Source organism: Miniopterus schreibersii, assembly GCF_964146895.1.
Source record: "Miniopterus schreibersii genome assembly, chromosome: 17".
NCBI classification, from domain to species: Eukaryota; Metazoa; Chordata; class Mammalia; order Chiroptera; family Miniopteridae; genus Miniopterus; species Miniopterus schreibersii.
The window spans coordinates 26,505,145-26,532,872 of NC_138117.1; the positions used below are offsets into that span (position 1 = coordinate 26,505,145).

Genomic DNA, 27,728 nt, shown 5'->3' on the forward strand with positions numbered 1-27,728 from the left:
TAAAGCCACTCTTAAAAATGCAAACAGGTGATCAATACTGTTATAATTTCTTAAAAAGCTCCTATTATTGTCCATATGTAGACAAGTAGCAGTACCATTTTTTTAAACTGATTTTGGAGGGATGGGGGGAGAGAAACATCGATCTGTTGTTCCACTTATTTATGCAATCATTGGTTGATTCTTGGATGTTCCCTGACTGAGGATCGAACCCGCATTTGGCATGTCAGGACAACACTCTAAACAGCTGAGGGACCAGGCTGGGCAGCAGCACTAGTTTTCTGTGAGAACATTTGGCAACACCTTGGAGATATAGGGCGTTGTTGGCTATTGCTAACATCTGCGCAAAACATTTCTCTCCCCTTTCCTCATCTACACAAGCTTTGCTGCGGGATTAGTCCTGAACTTAAGGACTGTGGTTCACTTAATTTTAGTGAACACAGTTAATTTCTTAAACTCACAACCATATTCTAAAATGCAGGCAAAAAGGCATTTTGTAGAGGGAAGTCTAAACCCTAGAATGGCAAAGCAAGTAGTTCAAGGTCACTCAATGAGTCTAAGAGCTGTCCAGGTTCATGGGCCTACCCTGATGTGTCCTGCCACGTTTTAACGTTTGACCTGAGGCCAGATGACACTGGCAGACTCTGCTGAATCTGGAGGCCAGTGAAGACAGACTTTGCTCAGAGCATTTGGGAGAAGGAAGTCTAGGGCTTCTGATTTACTGTTACACTTGTGTATTTTAGTGTCTTATAAAGTTTTAACTACACTATCAAGGGCTTTTTTCCCCTTCCCCTAAACCCACAGCATATGCTGCAGAACACAAATGCTGTAAGTAATTCCACAGAAAGAAGTTTCCACAATTAAATGAGTTGGAAAACTGCATATTATATCTCTACTGCCAACATTCTTGGTACATCAGAAAACACATTTGTATATAAAGGAATCAATAGTCCTGTAGTAAAGAAACACCTTGAAGTTTGTTTAAACCAGTAATAGTCCCTGAATTTGGTTACGAACCATTTTCCCCCAAAGTAGCCCCTGATCATGTTTTATAGAAAACACTTTCTGGGAAAGGCTTTTCTAAGTGATTATTAAGAGTGTACTCTGTAAATAGGGTACATTTTTAAAAGTTTACATTCTAAAATAGCATAAAAACTTGCTAAAAATGAAGAAAATGTCCAGGATACCGCTTGTAAAAGTAAAAATTTTTATTTTGATTGATTTCTCAATGAATGGTTCAATATAATGCCAGTTTTTAATGGCAAAAATTTGGTTCCAAACTCCATGATGCTACAGAGAGCTACTGCTTTTCCCAGAAGTAGGTGAACAGCTGGAAACAGAAAGCACAACTTCCTAGCAGCATGGGAACTCCTTACCTGCAGGCCCAACAGGCTGCACCTTTACACTGAAAGTAGCACAAAGATGAGCTGGTGACAAAAGTGAGAAGTGGGAACAAGATGCGAACATCAAAAGGAGCAATACATGTACTAAAGACAACAAAAACCCAACACAGCTACACAGATTTTAAAGGATAATTATAGAAAAGAGAACCACATATTTTACTCAAATGTTTTTTAGAGACTTTCTGTAGAGATACAAATATATATATATATTTTTTTATCCAAAAATATGTTTTATACAGATAAATGCTTCTCAATTAAAGATGGGACCAAAGCTATAGTTGTAACATAAAGCACTATCTCCTTTTAAGACTATTTATCCACCTGAATTTTCAGTTTCTTTAAGGTTAGTACATTAAATGTTTTCCAAATATAATTACCTGACATTCTTTTTATAGATATAAATCAAGTAGGCATTATTTTTAAAAAGGGTTTGCAGGTTAAACAATGTTCTTCTAAGATGCTGTGCATATTGTACTTATGACAGGCCCCATTAAGAATCATTATTAATAAACATATCAAAAAGGGCTATATCAGATTTTCTTCTTTATAGTAAATATTTAATTTTCTGATTTCCCGTTTACAAGTGTTGAAAATGCACAAGAAAGATTTTACTTCACAGGTACTTTTATGTTAATAGAAGATATTTTGATTCAACAAATATGATAATAAATCTCCACATTGTAACCAAGAGTATGTGTTTTTTTCCTTAAAAAAAGAAGAAAAAAAAGGGATGTAACACTAACAACCATTACCTATAAAATAAAGCACACTATTATTTTGGCGAATTTACAAATTTTTCCCCCCTACAAAAAATCCTAAAAACTCCTAAAAATTAGAGAACACTGAAAACATATTAAAGTTTGACATCCAACTTTATATTATTTCCATTTTACCCTGAAAGATAACTTAAAAAATATGACCTGGCTGGAAGAGGCCATCTTGCTAATATAAAAAAACAGTGAGAGCAAGAAATTGTATCATTGATATGTAGAATTTTTGTAAATAGTTCTCTCTCCAAATCATTAGAAAAATGTTGAAAGATAGAAAACAAAGTAAAATATGGTGGTGGTCCCTAAACTATTTTAAAGGCAAGGAGCTTAGTCTAAGCTAAAATAGTTCTCATTCAATAGTAATTATCCTCCGCTCAACTGCCCTTTAAAAAACGCATGAAACAGTACAACAGTGAGAATCAAAGAGCACAAACTGCATTTTCAAGAAAAAAAATCTCTAGTGCTGAAAGATATAGTACAAAGCAGATTTCTTTGGGGACATTAATCAATTAGATTATAATTCATTATGAAGATTTCTCTTTTCTATTACGGGGAGAGTCTGCTCCATTTGAAGTTACTGTTCCATTTACACCATTTTCTGAAAAGAGAAAAGAATCAGTGTTACTCTCTTTTATGAAGAAACACAAATATCTTTATACATAAAGGTACCTTCAGAGAAGAAAACTTAAAATCCAATATATACTTTGATGCCCACAGGTGAAACTTATTCACCAGTCCTTAATCTTTACTAGCGTTTAGCCAATCATAAAACCTGATTTAAACATTTAATTGAAAGTGGCAAATCAAAAGCAAAGTAACTATAATGTCATTAGATCTCAATAAAAAAATAAAAAAGTAACTATTATTGAAAGCAGAAAAAAGTGGTTACAGATAAAAAACTCCAAAAAACAATTACAGGAATTTTTAGTCTTCAGAATAGTACTTTTGGTAGAAATAAAGAACCTTTTACATTTGACAGTAGACAAAGTTCTTGGGAATGTTTCCTTATAACATACTAAAAGTTGGCATTTAGGATAATAACTCTTATGTGTAAGAGTATATCATGGCCTTCTTTTTCAAGCTATGATAGAATAACTGATTCCAAAAATACCCATAGAAGTTGAATACACAAATGGCTCTTTAAAGGTACTGGAAAGAAATCAAGGCAGCTATGTGTATTTCTCCCTCAAGATATTTGCCGACTATTAAATGTGCAGGCAAGAAATCAAGCAGAAAGCAACTCCTAAGGACAAAGCAAGCTACACAGAGATTTGAGGAGTCTCACAATGATAGGAAGACAAAAACCTGAATTTGGGGCCCATCAGGGAAGACAGCCCTTATATATAATTTTTGTCCTGAAAATGAGGGCAAACTAGAAACAGATCAGTTTGAAAGAGATAGAATGCTCTACCCTCAAGGAGATAGAATGATCTACCCATACTCAACTCAGAAGTTAAACAAATTCATCCCGATCCTCCACATATTTTACCCAAAACGTCCAATATTAAATTAAAAATTACCAGGCATGCCAGAAAACAAGATCAAATGACTAAAAACTAAGAGAAAAACAGTATCAGAAATAGATCATCAGGTGATTCAGACTCGTAGTTGTCAGATAAGAACAATGATTAATAAAAAATAAATAAAAAGATGGAGATTTCACTAGAGAACTGAAGTCTTTAATCCCAGAACTTATTATACAGTAATTAAAATATAAATTTAATAAATGAGTTTAATAGATTAGGCGCAACAGAAGAGATTAGAAAACTAGATTAATACTCAGATTAAAAGAGAAAGAGGTAGAAAATACAGAAAGTCTGAAAAGATACAAGGGACAAGGTAAAAGGGTTTATTTAACTCATATACTGGTGTCCCAGAAGGACAGGACAGGAGAAAGAGAATGGGGCAGAAGTGATACCTGAAGAAGTAATGGGCAAGAATTTTCCTAACACCATAAAAGAAACCAAACCAAGATTCAGTAAACTCTACATAACACAGAGCAGGATAAATACAAAGAAAATCCTACCCAGGTACATCACAGCATAACTGCCAAAACAAAGACAATAATTATCAGACTGAGTGAAAAAAATCCACTTATGTGCTGCTTAAAAGAGGCACAGTTATATTTAAGGACAAAGAAAGGTTTAAAGTAGAAACATATACGAAAAGCTACACCATGTAATATTTCACCACAAGAAAGTTGCTGTAACTCAAGTAAATTCAGAAAAACTAGAGATGAAGATGGACACTTGATAATAAAAAAAGGACAAATTTTACAGGAATTTATAATGACCCTACATTTTTATGAAAACCTTTAACACGTCATCAAAATAATTAAAGCAAAACCTTACAAGTTATGAGAAATGGTCAATTCCTCTTGCAGTAATTGACTGAACAAGCAAAACTCCTTTAACCAAATCAGTAAAGATAGAAAAGACTGAACAACACAATTAACAAATTTGACCTGCCTACAGAACATAATATTCCAACAAATGCAGATCATGCCTTTTTTTTTTTAAATATGTTTTTACTGATTTGAGAGAGAGGAAGGGAGAGGGAGAGAAAGAAACACCGATGATGAGTCATTGATCAGCTGCTTCCTGCACGCCCCCTGCTGGGGATTGAGCCAGAAACCCGGGCATGTGCCCTGACCGGGAATCGAGCTGTGACCTCCTGGATCCTAGGTTGATGCTCAACCGCTGAGCCACGCCCAGACAGGCTACACCTCCTATTGAAGTGCAAAACTGAATACATGATGAGCCATAAGGAAAGTCTCAACAAATTCCAAAGAACTGAAGTAATTCAGGGTATGTTTTTTAACCAAAGTGGAATTAAACTAGAAATCAGTAACAGAAAGAAAACTAGAAAATGCCTATATATTTGTAAACTTAACAATGCACTTATAAATAAGGCATGGGTCAAAGAAAGAAATCACAACTGGACACAGACAATGGTGGGTAGAGGACTGGGGAGGGGGGTGGGACGGGGTGGAATGGGTCACTGGGGAGAAAAAGGGACATCTGTAATATTTTAAACAAAACAAAACAAAAAGAATGTGAATCTATAGTTAAAAATCTTCCAATAAAGAACACTCTAGATGACGGAAGGAAGCTTGACTTGGGGTGGTGAACACACAATACAATATACAGATGTATTATAGAATTGTACACCTGAAACCTATATAATTTTATTAACCAATGTCACCCCAATAAATTTAATAAAAAAGTTAAAAAATAAAGAACACTCTAGGTTAGATTTGGTGAATCCTTCCAAACACTTAAATAAAAAATAATGCTGATGTTACACATGGAACAAACTGCCCAAGATTTTCTATAATGCTAGAGTGACCCTGATACCAAAACCTGACAAGATTATTACAAAAAAAAAAAAAAAGAAAAAGACAATTACAGGCCAATCTTTTACATGAACACAGATACAAAAATCCTCACAAAATTCTGAAAGAAATTAATGCAGGCAAAAGGGATGTGTTATTATCATCACCTTTGGTTTATGCCAGGAATGCAAGATTAAATTAGATTTGAGAATTAATACATTAAAAAATACACATCAATATCCTTCATGAATGCAGATGTAAAAATGCTCAACATCCCCGCCCCCCAAAAACCTAGCAATCCGAAACAAGCAACATCTGAAGAGGATTATGTGCCATGACCAAGCAAGATTTATCCCAGGAATGCACTATTGACTTAACATTCAAAAATCAATTAATGTAATTTATGATATCAATAGAATAAAAGACAAAAACCACTTGATGATTTTAGTAGATGCAGAAAATGCAAGTGACAAAATCTAAAAGCTTTTTATAATAAAAAATACAAGTGAATAGAGGAAACTTTCTCAACCTGAGAAAGACCATTTAGGAAAAACCCACAGGTAACATCGTACTTAATGGTAAAAGACTGGATGCCTTCCCCGTAAGATCAAGAACATGGGAGGACATCTATCTGCTCTTGCCACTTCTAGTCAACATTTTTCTGGAGGTTCTAGCCAGGGTATTTTGTGAAAAAATGAAATAAAAGGCATCCAACCCTAGTCAGTTTTGCTCAGTGGTTAGAGTATCAGCCTGTGGACTGAAGGGCCCCAGGTTTGATTCTGACCAAGGGCATGTACCTAGGTTGCAGGCTTAATACTGACCCCAGCTGGGGTGTGTGAGGGAGGCAACCAATCAATGTGTCTGTCTCACATCGATGTTTCTCTCTCTCTCTCTTTCGCTCTCTCCCCCTTCCACTCTCTGAAAAACAATGGAAAAAATATCCTTGGGTAAGGATTAAAAAAAATAAATAAAAGTCATCCAGACTGGACAAGAAGTAAAACATTCTCTATTTGTAGAGGACACGATCCTGCGTACTGAAAATACAAAGGTATCCACACAAATACTATTAAAATAATAATAATTTTTTATAAACCTAGTTAAGTTCAGCAATGTTGCAGGATACAAGATTAATATGCAGAAATCAATTGTATTTCTACAATTTCTATACTGGCAATGAAAAATCCAAGACTGATATTAAAAGATAGTTCTATTTACAAGAGCATCAAAAAATAAAATACTTAGAACAAATTTAACGGAAGAAGCGTAAGACTTAAAACATTGAAAATACAAAATTTAACTGAAAGAAATCAGAAATGGAAAGACATTCAGTTCAGACTCCCCAAGGGAGTCTACAGATTCAAGGTAGTTAGCTTTTTTGCAGAAATTGACAAGGTGATCCTAAAATTCACATGGAAATGCAAAGGACACAGAATAACATAAAAAAGAACAAAACTAGATAAAACTCACATTTCCTAATTTCAAAACTTACTGTAAAGCTACAGTAATTAATACAGTGTGGTACTGATATAAGACAGACATACAGATTAAGAGAATAGATTTGAGATTCCAGAAATAAATTATTACTTTTAAAATCAACTGATTTTCAAAATGAGCATCAAGACAATTCAAGAGATCAGTCTTTTCAACAAATGGTGCATATGCAAAACAATGAGTGGTTCAGTCACTTTGGAAAACAGTGTAGCAGTTTCCCATAAATGTTAAATACCCATTTACTACATGACTCAGCAATTCCACTCCTAGGTATATACCCAAAAGAGTGAAAAACAGGTCATCAGACAACAACATGTACAAGAATGTTTACTGCATTATTCCTAATAGCCAAAAAGGGGAATAACCCAAATAATCAGCAACTAATACACAGATAATCAAAACATGGTATATCCAAACAATGGAATATTATTTGGCCATAAAAGGGAATGAAGTATCAGTACATGCTAAAACACGAATGAACCTTAAAAACATGCTAACTGAAAGAAACCAGCAGCAGAAGATCAGCTATTGCATGACTTCATTTACACGAAATGTCTAGAGAAGGACCAAGCAGCCAGATGCTATTAAACACACACAAAACTATTCCACTTGGGACTCAAGGGCAGAGGAGAGAGTTGTAAAGAGGTTTTGCTTTTTAAATATGAGTAAGATGCCTGGAAGCAAAAACTATACTTTCTAGGCCAGTTATTCACTGAAACTGCCCATATACTTTGGTCCACAGTGGTTCAAAGTAATCAAGCAGGGAAAGCCTGTGAGAAAGTGAGTAGACAGCTTCTGAGGGAAATAAGTGACCCTACGGAATCACCAAATTCTAGAGTAGGGCAAGATTATTTTGCCTCTAATTTTGCTTAAAAGTAGAATAAAAATTTCTTTATAGGATTTTAAATCTTAGTAAGGTTATAAATAAGACCCAAAACATTTTTTTTTATGTTTTCTACTCTAGGTTTTTCATTGTTTACTGAATACAAACCTGTTCCTTTTCTAGATCTGCCTTTTGTCACTGCTGGTTTCTTCTTCACAGTTGGTGCCTGAAAAGCAGAATGTTCCCTCCACCTGCGAAGCTGAAAATTAATGAACTTCCACATCATGAATGCTTGGGTGATGCAAATCGATGCCAGAACTGCAATTCTGAGAATATGAAGAAAAAAACAAAAGATTAGAGGGCATCAAAACAATGCTACTGAATAAAGTGGTCTATCTTGTTTTGATAGTATTTAGTGCTAAATTCCCAAATTATTATCCCATTAATAATAATCCCAGAAGTTAAATAAATGCTTTGGTATTTAAATTTAGACATACAAAACAGGTATAATATCAAACCAAATGAGTATTTTCCCCAACCTCCATATTTTTTAGGTAACTCATATCATAAACTGATATAATACACACTACACAGCTGTACAAAGTGAGGAAGATTTCAAATGGACCATACCTTATACCCAACACATTGAAGTTTCCAGTACTGAAATCCAGCTTCTGGTTCTCTGCTCTTGCAAGACCAAAGCCAACAGTGAGAACCGAAAGAATTAAAGTCAGAAGTCTTCCCAAAACAAACAGAACTGCCCACAGAGAAAATCTGCAAGAAAAATTGCAACAGTAAGAAAATATTCTAGTAGGAATCAGATTCTATTAAGTAAAGCACACTAAAACAGCATTTATTTTTCTGCAAAAAGAATTCTGCAAGTAAAATGTTTGGAAGATGCTACATTATATATCACACTCTGAGAGATAACATATTAGCATATTTAAGGCTCTAGGCAGTCCAGTAAAGAAATGTTTTATTTTTTGTTTAGCTGATACTTTTTTTTTTACATAACTACTATTAATGACCCTCACAACAACGGGTATATATAATAATTTTGAAAACTGCTAGACAAAACACAACAAAAGCTGTGCTGTAAGTAGGACACCAATTCTCTTATTTAAGAGTCCTAGTTCTACTTTTTTTTAAAGATTTTACACTTTTATAAGTCATGCCGCTTCAATTCTGTTTTCAGTTCAATTTTCCCATCAAAATATTTTAATATTTTTAAGGTTATATAATCTATTATTTCATTTTCTTCTGAAAAGTTCACTTCCCTCTTATCCCTTGTCCAAAAGAAAAACATGTATTATGCAAGATTGGAGAAGTTAGAAAAGTAAACCCAAAAAGCCTTCAGAATTACAAGTTCCCACATTATATCTCTCTAGCTTAAGACAGACTCCATTTTAGAGAATAAAACACCAACCTGAATTGCTATTAGTTTCATTTTATTTAAAGCTGCTACTAACAACTTATAAAGTAATAAAATGCCCACAGCATGGGCCTTGGCAACGCAGGCCCTGGCCTCAATTACAGGAAGACGAGAAAGGCTAACCAACTTACCCTTTCTGGTACTTTTCATCAGTGAAATAAAACAGGCGGGAAATGTGGAAAAGAAATTCAACAAAATAATGCGGCACCAAAAGAACAAGTCCTAGATGATTCAAGCTGTTAAAAGAATAAATTTAAAATGTAAAAGTTACTTATCAATTAAAACAGATTAGCATACTATCTGCCCAGTCCACATCCACACCCAAGAACAATCCCAACTTACTTCAAAAGATAAGCTCCAGCAATGTGAAAGAGGTAAAGACCTATGTAGACAAGCTGCCGAGGAATATCCTCCTGTAAGTAGAAAAGCGCAATGTAGATGAAGGCATGCTGAAATACTTCTGTTCCTTAGGAGCACCGTGGCAGGGTGAAAAACGCACTATTACAGAAGCCCTGAAGGTGATTCTGCCCCTGCACCCTCTCCAACCACTCATCCCAATTAGCGGCATGGCTCCAGCAAGTCATTTAACTTTGTCTGGCTTCAGCTACCTCATCCATAACGTGTGACTAATACTTGGGTTTGCCTGAGTCAGATGAACTCAAAATCCCTTTCAATGCTAAGATCTACGTTTCTTTTTATAATAAACATTTATTAAATGACACACTATTAATGCCCATGATAATGTCCTTCTAATACTAAAATTGCTATATTTAGCAGTAGAGATGCTTTTGTTTTACCTAAAACAGTATTTACATTTTTAGCTCATACTTTTAATCCCTTTCATTGTTGGTTTCAGTTAAAATTTTATCTTCTCACTTAGGCTATCACCTAATTGTGTATTCTTCCTCCTCTTAATAACCCTGTGAGCCAAGTATGCACATTTGAGTTTTGCCTCTTTTATTCTTCTATAGTCCCTAGCAACCTGATTATCTTAGAAACAGTGTGACGTAAGTGAAGACATACTAGTGGATCATAAAATCAATTTAGGGGGTCACACTAACCTCTTTTAAAATATGAAATAGAATAGAAAATGCTAGAGTGTACAGCAAGCACACTGTATTGTTTCATGAAAATTTTATTCCATATTGTACACACACACACAAACACATATACACAGAATCCTGATGTAAAATCTAGTTTTCATTTTGGGTTGCAGTAAAAAATATTCACAAAATAGCGATGGGTCCAATAAACGCTAATTTATGAAATGCCTGTACCCTGGCATTTCTACTGTCTCTGGTTTTGGCAGTTTTCCATATACAGGTATCCCCCGGCATTTCCAAAGTTCACTTTATCCCACTTCGCTTTTATGAAAGCCCTACATTATTATCTGCTTTTATAACCAAAAGAAATCCAAAGAGGATTATATGAAAAATAGCCAACAAGTAAAAAAAAGTGTTCAGCATGTTTGGCAGAGAGCCCTTAGAGAACAGCAGGTGGTTCCACCAAGCTCCTTCCCCAGGAACTACACCCGGCATCTCAGCATCGAGCCGCCATGACTCTGAACTGTGTCTGTGAGCATCTGTGCTTTGAGTTATTTTGTGCATCTGTAAGCAAGGTAATTAATTGTTTCTTTGCTTTATGGCATTTCTTCTTATGAATAGTTTCACAGGAGCAATCTACTTTTGGATAGCGGGGGAAACCTGTGTATATATATGGCTATGTTAGTCATTTTAGTAGAGAGTTACTTCGTTGAGTCTTCTAAGAGTAGAGATTGTACAACTCTAGTTTTGAAACTGAAAACTCCCCTCTAGTAAGAATGGTACAAAGATCAAGTGTTAGAAAGGTGGGACATAGGACAGTTGAATGGTCCCATAGACAGTACTAAGTTTACAGTGGTTCTTCCAATTGCAGAGAAATATCTCTGAGAATAAGTTGTCTTAAAATCCTCTCCAAATAATTTTCAAACTTCAGATAAAATATTTATCCTTACTAAGGGAGAGAGGGAACCTCTTTCTTCTCTCATGATTATTTCAGAACAGCTCAACTGTAGTGTTATAAATGTGATCTGATATGCTATACACATGCTTGATACATGATACGCTATATATGATTTTGTTATATAAATAAACTTCTCCTATGAGGAGCCAGAAATGAGGTGTTACTTATTTGTTTGCTTAAAGATTAACAAACATTATGCCCCAGCCAGGTGACTCAGTTAGTTAGAGTGTCACCCCATATACCAAAAAGGTTGCAGGTTCAACCCCCGGTCGGGGATCGTAAGGGAAGCAACTGATGTTTCTCTCTCCCCCTTCCTCCCTTTACAATCAATAAACATACCCTTGGGTGAAGACTAAAAAAAAAAAAGATTAACAAACTTTTATATACTTGAATGGAAAAATATATAACGAAAATGAGTTATTAGAAAAGCTTTGCCATATATAAGCTTTGTTTGTATATTCTTAATTCTAATGTTCATGTAGCTTATGTAAGGATGAAATCATGGAATGATGACTTAAAATTCTGATTTTCTCATTTTTCTGAAAATCTAATAAATATAGAATACTAAATCAAACCAAATTCTAAAATTATAAATAATTTCAAGTGACATTTTTGGTTGTTACTCCAACAATTTTTTATTATATACTTTAATGAATTTCTATTTTTCTAAAAAAATGCTTTTCTTAACTATACCATACTATAAAACAAACTTGACTTTAAACTAAGCATCACATATATGCCAATATAAGGCAAAGCTTTCCCCTTAAACCAGGGATGGAGTCATCTCATATTTAAATCTTTTCAAAGCTCTCGCATTATAGTAATCTATACTGATTTGTTTATTTTTAATAACAAGTAAATGTTTGGGTAAGATACATAGCCTTAAAAACCTCAATGTCATTTCTAAATGCTTACGGGTGTCTAGTGGAGGAATCAGTAAGACAGAAGATGATGTACTTTGAAACACTGAATTAGATGATTCAAAAAGTAGCTCTAATGATGAATGACGTATTAACAAGGTTGCACAAGAAAAGTGTGAATATAACTGTCATGAAGTAGGAGTGGGGGAAAAAGCATTATTTCTAGTTTAATATACTTTATATGATATACAATTATATGTATGTATAAGTAAATTAAATAAACTAAATATCAGAAATAAAACATTTGGCTCTTCAGCCATGCTTCCCTGAAACTTCATATATTCAATTTGGCTAAGAGATCACATTTTGAATCTTATCATGGGCAAAATGGAGGATTGTTGTTTATACTGAAGCATACATATTATATGTAATTAAAAGTTTCCTTAAGAAAAACTGAGTTATTTGTGACTAACACACCTCTTGAACTGCTACCAGCAATATTCCTTTCTTTCTTCATTTCTCTGTAGGATCAGTTCAAAAGAATCACTATGCTAGTTTCTTCCAGCTAAGAGTTCTTCCAAAAATAATTTTCAGAGCAAATTTTAAGAAACTGTTTAACACATATGCAGCTGTTACTTTCAAATTGTTAATTACTTGAAACAGTTACTTTTGACTGTAATGTGTAGGTGTTAAAAATAGTTTCAGTTAAGTTCTAAGTTATGCAAATTATTCCATAAAAATTAGATTGCATTTCTGGAGAAATGCCATCTGGCAGGAACTGATAAGGAAAGTGCTTTGAGAACTAAAATGAACAATTACTTTGAAAGATCCCTCTTGACTTACATGGTCAATTGACACAATATAGAGTATGGATTAATAGTGAAACCCAGAGGTATAAAAACATATGAAGAAAACTTTCAAAATTCAAGCCATGGTACTAAGGACATCAAGAACCTATGTTATTTTCAGCAGCACTGTCCAAAAGAACTTTCTGCATTGATGAAAATGCTCTCCATTGATGGAAATGCTCTCTGCTATCCAAAATGGTAGTGTAGCCACATGTGGCTAATGAGAACCTGAGATAGGCCTAGTGTGACTAAGAAAGTGACTTTTGTTTTTATTCAATTGTAATTAATTTAAATGTGACTAGTAGCTATTGTTTGGACAGTGCAACTCTAGGATGTTTATGGTTCACACTGGGGGCTTACTGAATATGGAAGGGCTACTCGAAATTTTAAGTCTAAGAATTTTATCTTAAGACAGTTCTAGATCAAAGGTTTTATGAATTATCATCCTAATCCTTACAATCAACTCAACTAGAAAAACATTCTACAGTACTTTATTAAAGAAATCAACATAAAAAAGACTTATAAGCCATAGTACATGGACTCTAATGTGGTGCTGTTTTTTCACTGTAGTAGACACATCAATGATGACAGATACATAGGACACAATACAAACATAGAACAGTAGTAAAGCAAGACACTCATGAATTAACTATTTGCAGCATATATAGAAATAAGTGTGGCGTTTGACAAGACAGAGAGAAACTGGTCACTAAAAGGGTTGTTACACTTCTATTTGGGAAACCTTCTTAAAATAAGCAACTAAAAATGTTTTAAATGTGGAAAAATGTAAATATTTATACAACAAACAGGGAGTTAAATGAATACCCATGTACCCATAACCCAGCTTCAACAGTCGTTAACTCATGAGCAAACGTGCTTTTGTCCATACCCTCACCCATGTATAATTTCATATATGGGAATTTTAAAATAATCTGTCCCCCCAAAAAGGAAATAAAAGTGCTTCATTAATTTATCATGCGGAAAGGTATTCCAGGAAAGAGAACTGATGTGTTGGGGTTATAAAATTAAGAGATGAATGAGAATGAAGCATAGGAGAGAGAAGAGAAAGGGACCAGGGGAGGAAGCCCAGGTGAGAGACCCTTAAAGTACAGGTCAGCAGCTCTATTTTAGTTTAAAGCAACAGGGAGAGCTAGTGTAGATTTTAGAGGAGAAAGAGTTCAATAAAGGAAATCAATTGCTCTGTAATATCATGGAACTCTGACTTCACAAGCACTGAGGGTAAAGCTAAAAAAAAGAATACTGCAGTGCCACAGGAGTTTATTTGTCCAGATAAAACAAACACCTCTCCCACATGCTAAAAAGAGAATGCTCCACCCAGTTCAGGAAAAGCTTCACTGGTGAACATTTAACTATGGTTTACTTTTTCAATACTGAATTTTTCTTTGGGAATTACATACAGACCATTAATTGTAGTAAATCTGATTAATCTTTATATCAATTATATGAAATTAATATTACACTCCAAAATTTAATTTATTTTAAATTACTATTAACATAATTTTAAAACAAGCAATTAGCATGTCAAATGTAAAAGATCCCCCTCTAAGTTAAAATAGTGACTAAGGGTTTTTTTTCCTTTTTTTTTTTTTATGTATCTCTTTATTGATTTCAGAGAGAGGAAAAGAGAGGGAGAGAGAGAGATAGAAACATCAATGATGAGAGAGTCATTGATGGAGCCCACAACCCGGGCATGTGCCCTGACCAGGAATCGAACCCTGATTGCCTGGATCCTAGGTCGATGCTCAACCGCTGAGCCACGCCTGGCCGGGCAAGGGTTTTTTTTTTCAATAAATACTTAAGGATACCTAGTTTTTGTGGAAAGAGGGGAGCTAAGAGAAGAATGGGGTAAGAGTTGAGGTGAGAGGGGGGTTAGAGACACTAAAAAAAAAAAGACAAGATAATTTTAAAATCACAAAATCTCAGCTTACTTTTTTGGTTTTCTGGAAGTAGAGCTCAGGAAAAGCATGAAACCAGTAAGCCAGCTGTAATATGTAGAAAAACTTCACCTGAAATCTGCATAACACAAGAAAGTAAAAAAATACATTTTAAAGCCTGATATTTTTAAAGACTAAAGTTAAAAACAAACACTGGAACTGAGGATTTACTAAGTAGTTATGTTTGTGCTATCATTTCAGGTGCCCTTACAATAAATACTCTGTGTACCTTTCAACAACTCTCCCTTAGCCACTTCCCCTGTCTCCCAGGGATATTTCTACCATGAGTCAATTCCTCTGTATTAAACAGCAGAAACAAAGACATCATCTGAAGAACCCTGTTAACATGCAAGCTAGCTGGGAGGAACCAGAGCCCCTGTCTATTAGTTAATTCATACTGATTCATGTGTCACGTTAGCTACCGAACACATAAGAAACATGACTGAGGGAGGTAGTTTCATCAAAAGGGAAGCGGGAAAGGCACAAGACTGACACAAAAGCAAAGGCACACAGATTAAAAATCACCTGAAATGGGGATAATCCCAATTTCAAACATCCTCAATTTCCTGTTAGTGAAATATGGTAACTGCCTGGTTGGAACAGGCCCCAGATAAATGGAGGCAAACCAGGAAAAAAGAGAGGAACTGGCAGGAAGCGTTCCCTGGGAGATAAATCCTGATCAGTCAATAGTCTCCTCTTTACACTGTACCCCTCCAGTCCTTCTGCTTTCTCTTTTGATTACTATTACTTTAAATAAGTTTTTTATTGATCTCAGAGAGAAGGGAGAGACAGAAACATAAATGATGAGTGTCATTGATCAGCTGCCTCCTGTACGTCCCTTACAGATGATCGAGCCTGCAACCTGGGCATGTGCCCTGACCAGGAATCGAACCGTGACCTCCTGGTTCATAGGTTGACACTCAACCATTGAGCCATGCCAGCCGGACATGCTTTCTCTTTATTCTCCCTTCTCCCACTCCTTCAGAAGTCTAAAATAGAAACCACAAAGCCAACCTGAAATAATAATTTCCGGGGGTGGGAGAGAAATACAGTCCCACACAAATGTGATGTTTATAACCCATTCTATAAAAGCTCACTGCATTGATAGAACTTTAAAAAGTTACAATGATTCAGCAGAGTGGACATTATTGCTGGACTTGAAGATATGAAGGTGGTCATGTCATGGTCATGTCATTCCCTTCATATCTTTTTTCCAATGCTCAGAGCACAGTGCATTTACTGAATGTCTAGGTGACAAGCACCACAGCCAGGCACAACAAAGGATATAGAATAAAAAGAGGTATGACTTACACAAATGACACAATTATAGAACAGTCAAAACAATGTATGGATGCTACATAAGATATTATACACCACAATGACAAATTCAGGAAAACAAAAGATAACACAGGCTAAATACGAGAAAAATCTGGAATAACTGTATTAGAACTAGGCTTGAAGAATGAATAATTTAGTTGAATGCCTTTGCCGCCACTAAGCTTCTGAAAGCACCTTATAGAAACTTTGGGGGCTAGAAAGATAAAAAAGAAACAATCCCTACCCTGAAGCTTATAGTATAAGAGAATAAAATATGGAAGGAGTGAAGAGAGTGAGGCAAAGAAAAGGAGTAAACCTATGGGGAAGATGGAGCAGGGAGACGGAGAAAGGATGAGGGAGAAGACAGGGACACGGAGTACTAAAGTAGAGATTATTGTTACAGTCAGTATTCTCAAGTTAACAAACACACTGAAAAGATTATATTCATGAAAAAAGCACAGGAATTTTCTTCTTATGGCAGCAGACCTGCCAAAGAAATACTATCGTATGAATTTGCCTAAGGTCCTAACGAGAATAAGAACAAATTCTGCTTTAGGTGACATGACCATGGTCCTTAACTAAGAAAAGCCTGCTAGAAATTACTTACGTCATCAGGTTAGGGGGATAAGACCTCCACAAAATTGTTGGGTCTGAGATGTAGTTTTCCTAAGAAAGAAGATATAAATATCAGCCTGACAGTAATGCAAAATTCTTGGAAAATAAGACAATATTTTCATTTTTTGCACGTTTACAACTTCCCACAGCAAGTTCCAAAGAGCTCCTGAAGTCAAAGATTTTATTAATTGCTTAGTTATTGTCAACTTAGCTGAATTGTTTACTTTAGAGAAGTAAAAACCAATGGACATATGAAGTCAAATAAGACACAATTATTGGCCTTCTAAATTCTTTCAGTACAGTCGAGTAGAAAATACATATATGCAAACAAACATCAACCAAACAAAAAACAGAAATGGTCCATAACAGAGGTACAACAGCTGCAGGAGAGATGGATTTTATCTTGAGTAATCAGAGAGGGTTTCAGGAAAGAGGCAGCACCAGCCACAAGATGGAAGATCAAGGTATTACCAAGTTTTACAGATTATGTCCACATACTCACCAAATCTTTTTCTTAGATAACCATATCTAGTCAGTAAGAATTATTGCATAAGGAAAAAAAACACAAAACCTAAAGTGACTATATTTAATAAAAATATTTTCCCAATGAAATGTAACGTTTTTAAAAAAACTTTATAAGATAGATTTTAAGCTAAAATGTACATATATCTATAAAGTATTGTTACAGCAGCAGTGTAAAGTGGAATGAGCACTGGATTGAAAGGCTCAGTTTTAGCCTGTCTCCAACATTAAGTGTCATACCCTGGAAAATTCACTTTGCCTATTTATTCATCTCTAACATGGTGATTAAAAAAAATTACGTGTCCTGACAGACTCAAAAACATGTTAACTCTGGAGCACTAAGATTAATACTAATACTAATACTAACACTAAGGTTGATACTGCCTTCCCCCTCATTAGTTAGAATGATACTCTCACAGGTTTAGAGAGCCTTAACTGCAAAGTCAACCAACGTTTTAAGTTGCTTGGAAAATATCTGAACTGTTTTCAAAGGGGGAAATAACTAGAATCATTACAATTCATGTAACCTAGCAGAGATATCACTGACATCTTACCCTTTGTGCTAAAACAGAGATACCTGCAAATGACTGCAAGATATAAAAATAACATTTGATTGACTAAAAATAAGTAAGGCTTTCAGAAACACTAAACATAGGTTAAAATTTTTCCTGTATAAAAACTAACTGAAAGAGACTTATCGATCAAACTTGCTTTCTATTAGTTCATTAGCAGAATTCTTAATCTTAGATAACAACAGAAGAGGGATTTTCTAAAATTAAAAAACAGGACATCATTTTTTGTTCTGGTTATATACTGTAAATACTTTAAGAGATGAAAATTTAAGCATAGTATATATACTTACAGATACTAGAATGAATGTGCCCCAAATACAAGAAAATAGGTAGAATGCACTAAGCTGACCAGATTCATTAAACTTGCTGTGTTTCGTTTTGGAGAAGTGCATTCGCCTGTTAATTTTCTAAAAATAAAAACAATCAATAATTAAGATTATAAAATGTATTTAATATATGACAATCATAGTATGGAGAGCTAGTATTTTACAAAGTATAGATTTCTAAGATTGTATACTTACATCCAACACATACTCCTGAATTATGGCATGAATAATTATCGCCACTAGCATGTAGAAGAAAACTGTAGCCAAATCTTTGATACCATAGTAATAAAAAGACGCTGATTCAGTAGCTTGTTCTTCTGAAGGCCAAAAAGGACAGGACACACATACACAAAAATATACATGAGATTATAAAAACAGCACTAGGTACAACATAATTATGGAAACAAACAAAAGATGACTAACCTAATAAATAAGTACTACAGAAACATCATGGTAATTGCTTCTGGACATCTTGAGTCATGGTAACAATGAAAATTGAGGAGACTATCTAGAAATCGAAAGCTTCGGAAATTACTTACAAAGACTTGACACATGTTATGTTAGTCACAGCCACCAAAAACCAAAAAAAAGGAGGGGTGGCCACACTTAGCTCCTTGGGAAGACTGTAAAATTGACATTATCTCAGGTGTACAGATTAGGTTACACTTAGCCCATCTGCCTGTATTTTTAAAGAACTTTTGAAACTTTCTACTTTTTACCTCTACTTTCCAACTAGACATCACATTATGATTCTAAAGGAAAAAGTGATTTAACCTGTATTTGATTTAGTTTTGATCTATGCACAGTGGAGATAAAGTAGCAACTGCTACTTAAAATTGTTTTTAACCTCTGAAATTGCTGTAACTGTTCAGAACAAAGCTTAACCAAATACTTGGGAATTGGTAAAGTGCTTCATTCTTCTCTGGTATATTCAATTTCAAAATAACTTTGTGGTTTTCAGTTATCTGGTAACTAAGTCACTAAATCAAATATTTACAAAACTATATAATGGAACAAAAACCCAACTCAATGTTATATACTTGATCTTACATTTTAAATAGAGAGGTCCAGAGCAAGTTTACTGCTTGGATATGTTAATATTTTATGAACTGAGTACCCCATTCCTCACCCATGCTAGCATTGTGCCTTCAGAAACCTTGGCTGAACAATGATACTTCAAACAAATGTAAAATATCTATGCCAGAGGGAAGAGAAGGCAAAAGAAAAAAGTTCTGACAGAATTTCAAGCCCATTTACAAAAATGTACAACAAACACTAAACACATAAAAACTGATTTCCATGTAATACATAGGGTGAAGTCAACCAAAAACATCAGATCTTACATTACAAAAATATCAAAATAATGTTCAGTCTAATCATGAATGAGATTTGTGCAATTAATGAAGAACCTAGTGTACATGGAAATTTCCCAGGTTGTCCAAGTGAACTTTTCCACTTAAATAGAAAATTCTAAAAGAAAAGCACCTACCTGTTGCAGGGAGGGTAACATTGTACTGAAGAGTAACGAAAATGATAGCAACTTTTGCTGTTATCTAGAAAGAAAAAAAAAATCAAGTCAATCTGTGACCTCCTGAAATGTTGGGGGGAAAATATTGTAACTTCTGCCCCAAATCTAAGAACCAAGGGCACTCTAGTTCCTGTGGCATCCTGGTGGCACAAATGGAATTCTTGATCACCAAGGAATTGAGGGTGGGAGTTCACCTAAGAGCATTCTGTATAATTCACTCCTAACTTTAAGGTTTCAAAAGAAACACTCTCTGTAGTTCCACTAAATGGTGATTTGACAGATAGTTTCTCTACTCTAGACCTGTCCAGGGAATACACAGTTCCTATCAAGAAAAAATTTTAATGTAAATTAATAAAAGAAACAAGCACAGTAGCCATCACAAAAATGGATCAAAGGTAGGGTCTGTGGTGTGTGTGTGTGTTAATCTCCCATACACCTGGCATAGCTAAGTGGTCAATAAATATTTAAATGACCTGACTACAGGTAAAGTAAAGTGGTCAAAACAGAGAAATGGAATGCTTACTGAATATTCATAGGTACAAGCACTGTGCTAGACAAGAAAACAGAACAAAGACGAATGATATAATCCTTGATGACTAGGAGCTTAGTTGGGCCAGGAAGACAAAATTATTATAATACTATAGAATCAGTGCCAATGGGTATTCAGGATAAACAACCTTTTTTGGTTTTGGTTTTTTCCCTGGGTGGGGAATGAGGCATGTTCTGGAAAGGCTTCTCAGAGGATGTGGTGAGGGTGAGGGAGCTGTCCCGCTGGAAAAGAAGTCAATGAGGGGGCTGAAGAGGGCAGTGCAGGTAGCAGAGACAGAAAGTGCAAAAGTCAGTAGCAGTAAACACAGGCCTGGCATGGGCACACATCAGAAGTGGTAGAAAAGGCTTGGACAAGCTATCAAATGCTAGAAAGGACCTTGTTTCTTAAGCTAAGAAGTTTAGATTTTATTTTAGCAGAACTGGAGAATTTTGAGGAGGGAAGTTCATAGGTGCTTTTTGGAAAGGTGGCTGGCTGTGGCTTACTAAGTGGTCTCTCAAGTCTCCTCGGACCCAGCTCCACATGGCAATCAGAATCATCTTCTGACTGTGTTAACACCTCTCCCCATGCCCACTCTCTGCCCCAAAATCCTTCCCTGGATTCCTGTTCTTTCTAGGATAGAGAACAAATCTCCAATGTGGCCCATACAATTCATGGTCTGACCCCTCCCCCGGGCCTCCAGCGTCATCTCAGACCATTTTCTCAGGTTCCCTTGCCCGTTGCATTCCTCCTCCCACAGGGTCTGTGCATATGCAGCTTTACCTGAAACTGCTGGGAAATATTCACACTTCAGGCCCGAGTTCCACCGCACCTTTTCAAGGAAGCCTGCTCTGTCTCTCTTAGAGCAGGTCATTTCCTTTGTTTGATTATCTGAGAACTGTCTTCCTTTCAAAACACATACTCTTGGTGTGACGATACTAACAATTTCTGTCTCACTCTTTAGAAAGTAAGCCCCATATGAGCTGGGAACATGCCTGATTCTGCTCATCACCATATGCTAGAGGCCAGCATGGGGCCTGGCACATATTAAGTGATGGATCAATATTATGGAATAAATACTAGATAAAATATAAGCTGGAGTAAGTATGCAAGTCAAATATAAAACTTCTGCAAGAGCACATGAAAGATAATAAGGCCCGAACTAAGGCAGTGGTAGTGGGATAGAGCGGACTTTTGAGGCAGAATAAGGTTTGGTAAGCAAGAGTCAACAATTATGTATTGATGCGTATAGCCTGAACAACTGAGTGAAAAATAATGCCATTAATAAAAATGTGGAATACAGAAGGAACAGCAGGTTTGGGGGAAAGGAGAAGAACCGGAGTTCTAGATAAACTTAAGATTTCTGTAGGAAGCAAAAGCCTAAGCCTGGAACTCTGAAGGGAGACCCTAGCTTAAAGATTTGGGTGTCTCTATTTACAGGTAGTGATTCAAGGTGTGGAAGTATATAAGCATCTATGGAGAGGGTACAGCATTTCGCAGGCAAGTAGGACATCAGACTGTGGAGTGGGCAGAGAAAAATCTGATGGCAAAATAAAAAGTGATCAAAGAGGCAGAAAGAAAATGAAGAGAGCTTGATATCCCAAAAGCCAAGGGGGAAACATTTCAAATAGGTGTGGTTAATAAAGTCAAAGTTTCAAAAGACACGTGGCAGGAAAAGAGTGTAATGGACCGGACAATTTAAGAAGTCATCAATGGTCACGGCTTGAGTAATTCCAACAAAGTAATGAGAGTGAAAGCCAAATCACAGTGGACTGAAGAACAGAAGAGGGACAAAGTGGTACCTAGCAACAGATGCAGGTCAAAATTTATGTTGTTTTTATGGGAGAGACCAAGCTTGTGTGCGGGCAACATGCGTGAGTGTATGCCTATCTCTGGCAACTTTTAGCAATCCACGAATGGGGAGAAACAGGAAAGATGGTGGGCTGGAAAGATGGTTGGGCATTCGCAGGGTGAATGGGGAGAAAGACCAAAGGGGAAAGGAAGCTGAGAGCCTGGGGAGAGTGTGGATAAGTAGTTAAAGTCTGCAAGGAAAGCAAAGCAATGAGGAGGCTAATATACTGGAGAAAATGAAAGGGGGCCACAGGATCATAAAAGCTTGGACTAGCTGGAGAGCAGGCATATGAGGAGAATGAGGGAGGTGAACAGGTTAGTTGTGGCTGAGCCTCTGCTACACTGGAATTCAGGACCTGGAGATAAGGCAGGTCTGTGTGATAAAGCCCAGGGTATGACACTCAAGTGAGTTGCTTAACTGTGATAGACATATAAAGGTCACCTGAATAGAAAAGGCCAGTAAGGCTTTTTGTTACAATTTGAATCATATACATGGATGCATTAGAGCAGGATGACCGCATGAATTTCTGACATAACACTGCTTCCATGCACTTATTTTTAATAAAGTTGATTACTAAACTTCATTTAAAAAATATCTTTGCTTTGACTTCATATATATATAAACATAAACACACACACACACATCCATTTCTAGTTTAGCACATGAAGTCACTGCTACATAACTAAGATAACTTTTTAAGAGTTTCTCACAAATGACAAGTGAAATTCTTCAAAAAAAAATTTAATATCAAATACCAAAAGCAAAAAAATTAGATTATCCTTTTATGCTGGGCTTCCAAATAAAATTAAAGTCTAGCCTCCAGTTAGTTTATCATGTGACATTAGTAGATTATAAGAAGTGAAAAAATACAAACTACATGCCCCCAAAAAGTTTACAGAAAAATTAAACCAGTTATCACATTCCTAGACATTTCTAGGCCCCCCAAGTCACACAACCGCAGCCAGCAATGCTTTAGTTAAACTAATTTTACAATTAATTAATAGTAAGGTAAATCAGTTTGGAATGAAATATACTACAGAAATACATAATGCACTAAAAAGTAAAAATTACTGCATTTATGACATTCTGGGCATTTACAGCACGGCTCTCCATTTACAAGGAAAAAATGACTTACTTAGATATCTCTTAAACAGGTTACCACAAACTCTAATGAACTGTTTAATTCTATGTTGTATGCAACATCAGGAATATAATAATATTTCTTTAATTAAGTAGCCACCAGTGGGAGTTGGTGTTTATTTCTTTTTGTTATACAGAGATGCTAACTATTTTGTACTTGTTAAAGGCTGATGTGACTACTACACTGACTGGGTGCCTGAAAGATAAAAGGACAATTCTGAATATCAAATTCTACTTTGTTTATGTAAAATTAAGTTCTTAAAAAAAGGGAAAGAAAATGTTGGCATTAAGACAAGTTATGCTTAAAAATAAACCTCCAAAACTATTCCAAGGTGGTTGTATAAATGTATCCCAAACCTGCACCACCCACACAACCTAGACTCCTGAATACCTGGAAAGTAACACCCTTCCAGAAAATACTCTTCTTGGAAACCCACAACTCTTCTTCTCCAGCCTCACTTTCAGAAAGCTTCCCAAGTATTCTTCCATTTTTTGACTGTTCAAACTTCCGTAACTCAAATATGAAGCCATTAATTATAGACCATAATTTGCATTATGTGGTTGGAGGCCGACTATACTAAAAACATGATTTCAAAATTTATAAGCAATTTTTGATATCACAGTTTCCTGGAAATTAAACACATTCTGCCAAAACAAACTACAACTTCCATCAATCTTTTCAGTATACGCTGGGTGGGGCAAAAGTAGGTTTGTAGTTGAGTACGTGAAACAGTTTATTCTTGTATTATTTATTAATTATTGTATTATTTTCCATATGAAAAACTGTAAACCTACTTTGACCCTACCTTGTATAATCTCTTTAGCTACTAATGGTTGGACCCTTCTCTCACATAAAAATACTGTCTTGTATTTTCCCACTTTGATAAGTATTTAAGGAATACTAAAAGCTACCACTCATGGCAAGTCTCCTGTATGCCAATGAACTAGGCAGACATTATACATATTAATTTTACTCTCAGAATTAGCCAATGAGCCCCATTTTACAGAGAAGGAAACAAGTTCTGAGAAGTTAGATGGCATGCCTTATGTCATCCAATTAGCAAACTGTAAAGTTCTAACTTAAGCTCCAGCATCTATAGTATTTCTATATTGAATCCTCATTTTGGCTAGTAATAAAGTATCTGTTATTGCTTTGTCAATTTCACCATAAATCCTGATACTTCCTCAATATATTTACACAAAGGGCTTAACAACTCTACTGTAAAAACATCTTTTCTATAATTCTAGCACAATTAACTGTCATTCTACAATTATGTTAACTTTGAGATTTATCAGCAATTATTTTTAAGTTACTTAGTTTTAATTTATTGATTTTAGAGATAGGAAGGGAGAGAGGGAGGGAGAGAAAGAAACATCAATTTGTTGTTCCACTTATTTATGTATTCATTGGTTGATTATTGTGCCCTGACTGGGGATTGAACTGGCAATGTTGCAGATGGGGATGACATTCTAACCAACTGAGCTACCTGGCCAGGGCTATCAGCAACTATTTTAAAGATCAAATAGCAAAACTAACATGGTCAATTTCTCCCCATATGTAGACAACATGCTTTTAAATCCTAACTTTAAATATGGTAAGAAAAATGTACAACTTGCCCAAACTTCCCTCTCCTATATGCTACTTTAATGTTCTTTTGAACTGACCCTAAAAACTTTTTAGATTGCTTTGTCTATTGAGCTTTACAAATTTTACATATTTACATAAAGGCGAATACCCACTCACTGTTAAAAAAAATCATTAACATGTGAGACAAGATAGAGATGGTGAACTTCCCTAGAGTTGTGATAAGACAATGTGAAATATTTTATATAAAAGCAAAGTTATCCATTTCTAAGTGTATTTTTTATTTATATCCCATTTCATTCAATGCACTGTAAACATATCTTGTAGGTAATAGTGCTCCTAAATTACAGTTTTAAAGTCAGGAGTTTTTACCATATGGAGATGGGTTAAGACAAATTTATACAAAAGTATTACTTTTAAAAAAATATTTATTGATTTGAGAGAGAGGTAGCAAGAGAGAAAGGGAAACATGGACTTGCTGTTCCACTTATCTGCACATTCATTGGTTGATTCTTGTATGTGCCCTGACCAGGGATGGAACCTGCAACCTTGGCATATTGGGACAATGCTCTAACCAACTGAGCTATATGCCAGGGCACAAAAGTATTACTTCTAATAACAAAGCAGGAAGTATAAATAAATAAAAAACTCAGAAAATGAGTACAAATGTTGAGCACTGCATTTTTAATAATATCATACATTTATATAGTACTCATATGGTGCTTTTACGCCATATTACCCGATCCTTGCATCACTGACTGTGAGAATGGCACAGGTGATGTAATTTCCTTAAAGAGAGCAAAACCCTGAAGTTTAGCCTTGGGTCGAGGGTAGGTCAAGTAGCATAGGCCCAGCCTAAAGTGAAGTGATTGACCTATGTTAGTTCCCTTTACCTTTCCTTCAGCTACACCTGCTCCCTTCTTCACAATGGACTGAGTGGAAATAAATGACACTATCAGAAACTTAAAAATCTGTATTTAGACTCAGAATAGCAAAAGTAAATGAAAATATTAAGTTACCTAATAATAACATTAAAAAACCTACATGGACTACATTTAAAAATTTTACTCATCCTTTGGCCACTGGCAGTCTCATTCCACTAGCTTTTTGTTTTTCCCCCAAGAATTCATAATGTCCCTCATTCAACAAATATTTAAAGCAGTTCCTACACCTAGGCACTATTCTAGGCACTGAAAATACAAAAAAAGTCTGCCCTTACATTCCAGGAGAGGCAGAAGGACAGTAAATAAGTAAAATAAGTACATTGGACAGGGCGTAGGGGTTATCGAGAAAAATAAAAAAGGGAAAGAAGACAAGGAATGGGCGTGTGTATTGGGGAGCGAGGGAAAGAAAACAGTAGGATGTTACGCGTTCACCTCGCAGTTTATCACCCACATTGAACAGCTGTTAAGTCGTCAAGATACTAGGTACGTGGGAAGAGAATTTACACACTCCTGACATTTCCAGCCTTTCCGACTTCAAGAAACAATAACAAAATCGCTCGACTCCTTGGCACTGCTGTTCAGAACCTCGACTTATGTATCAGATCTTGTTTCTTTAAGGAAAAAGCAAGCGTCAGGGCAAAAAGTTTGGGAACTGGCTGGCGATACCACCAGTTTGGGAGACAAGAGTCCAACAATCGGCGTGGCTCCGTGTGCCCACGCGCGGCCCCTCGCCGCCCCGCGGCCGCCGCCCTTCCCGCGGGCAGCATATGCCGGGCTCCGTTTGTTTCTCGTTCACCCCAAAGTCCGGGCTGCCGGGCCCCCACCCCCACCCCGGCACGCGTGCTCCCCGGCCCCCCGGCCGGGCCTCCGCGGCGCCCCGGCCCTCGCCCGCAGACGCGCCGGCGGCCAGGCGGCCATCCCCCAGCCCGCCCGCCCACCCTCCGGAGCCAGCTCGGCGGAGCGGGGCCGCCCCCGCCGCCGTCTGCCCCTCGCCGGCTGCCACGTAACCCTTCGCGGGAACCAGGAACTGCGCGGCCGGCGGGAGGGGGCGGCGGCGGGAGGGGAGGGCAGCGCGTCCGCAGAGGGGGCGACGCGGCGGCCCCCGGCCAGGCCCGCCCGGGCCCCGCGTCCCCAGGCCCGCACCTCGGGGGGCGGGCACCTCCCCCTCGCCGCAGTCCCCGCGGTCCCCGGCCGACGGTGGCCCGGGAAGGGGGCACCCGGGCGGTTGGGGCGCGGGGCGGGCTCACCTCGAACATGAGCCCCAGCAGGAAGACCATCGCCACACAGGAGACGATGTCCGCGTGATTCTGCAGGATGAATTCGTGGCTCAGGATCGGGGGGCTCTTGGTGCTCTTCCTGCGAATCGCCATGGTGAAGCCGCCGCCCGCGCCTGCAGGTGCTCCGCCCGGCTCGCTCTTCCCGGCTGCTCACCGACCCGCCGCCGCCGCCGCCTCCCCCTGGCTGCTCCTCACAGCCCCGCCGCTGCCGCTCGCTGGGGCTGCACTTCCCATCCCACAGCCAGTACGCAGCTGCCGGGGCCGCCCGGAAAAAAAAAAAAAAAAAAAAAAAAAAGAAAAGAAAAAAAAAAGCGAGCCCACGGCGGGGACGAGCATGCGCAGCAGGGAGACGGCGCTCGCTCGTGCCGCTGCCGCCCCTGCGAGCCCACAGCGCCGCCTGGCGACCGGAGGCCGTGGGCCCCGAGCCCGCGAGGGAAGGAGCCTGAGCGACGCGCCCCCTGCTCGGCGCCACGCACAGGGTTGAGGCTCGAGCTTCCCGCGCAGTTAGCGGCTGAGTCCCCGCCCGGCGGCTGGTGGTCACCTGCTGCGGCGTGCAGGGGCCGCGAGCATGCTTTCCCGCCCTCCTGGCCACCCGGGGCTGGCTGTCATT

General features: G+C 37.3%; 1 protein-coding gene and 1 pseudogene across 3 annotated transcripts in view; both read right to left on the reverse strand.

Moving 5' to 3' along the window:
- The window catches only part of LOC308546960 (large ribosomal subunit protein uL22 pseudogene), a 45,114-nt pseudogene that overhangs the window by 14,475 nt on the left and 2,911 nt on the right, over positions 1–27,728 (reverse strand). The window lies entirely within an intron of this gene.
- On the reverse strand, positions 1,188–27,382 carry TRAM1 (translocation associated membrane protein 1). Of its 2 annotated transcripts, none has more exons than XM_081117203.1 (11): positions 27,089–27,382; positions 19,756–19,819; positions 18,462–18,583; positions 18,231–18,347; positions 16,839–16,897; positions 14,909–14,993; positions 9,593–9,663; positions 9,382–9,486; positions 8,449–8,592; positions 7,987–8,144; positions 1,188–2,768 (listed from the first exon to the last, which is right to left on the reverse strand). In XM_081117203.1, exons 1-11 carry the CDS (start codon positions 27,209–27,211, stop codon positions 2,695–2,697), a joined length of 1,122 nt encoding a protein of 373 aa, XP_080973329.1. In that variant the 5' UTR covers positions 27,212–27,382; the 3' UTR covers positions 1,188–2,694. The 2 variants fall into 2 exon arrangements, with proteins under 2 accessions (XP_080973329.1, XP_080973330.1); XM_081117204.1 differs by having other exon boundaries at positions 18,462–18,580; positions 27,089–27,381.

Coding starts and splice junctions, on each gene's coding strand:
- TRAM1 (XM_081117203.1), bottom strand. CDS start 27,211: ATGGCGATTCGCAGGAAGAGCACCAAGAGCCCCCCGATCCTGAGCCAC. Junction 16,898..18,230: donor GCACATTCATTCTAGTATCT/GTAAGTATATAT, acceptor CTTCTTTCTTAG/GAAAACTACATCTCAGACCC. Junction 2,769..7,986: donor CAGATCTAGAAAAGGAACAG/GTTTGTATTCAG, acceptor TTCTCTTTTCAG/AAAATGGTGTAAATGGAACA.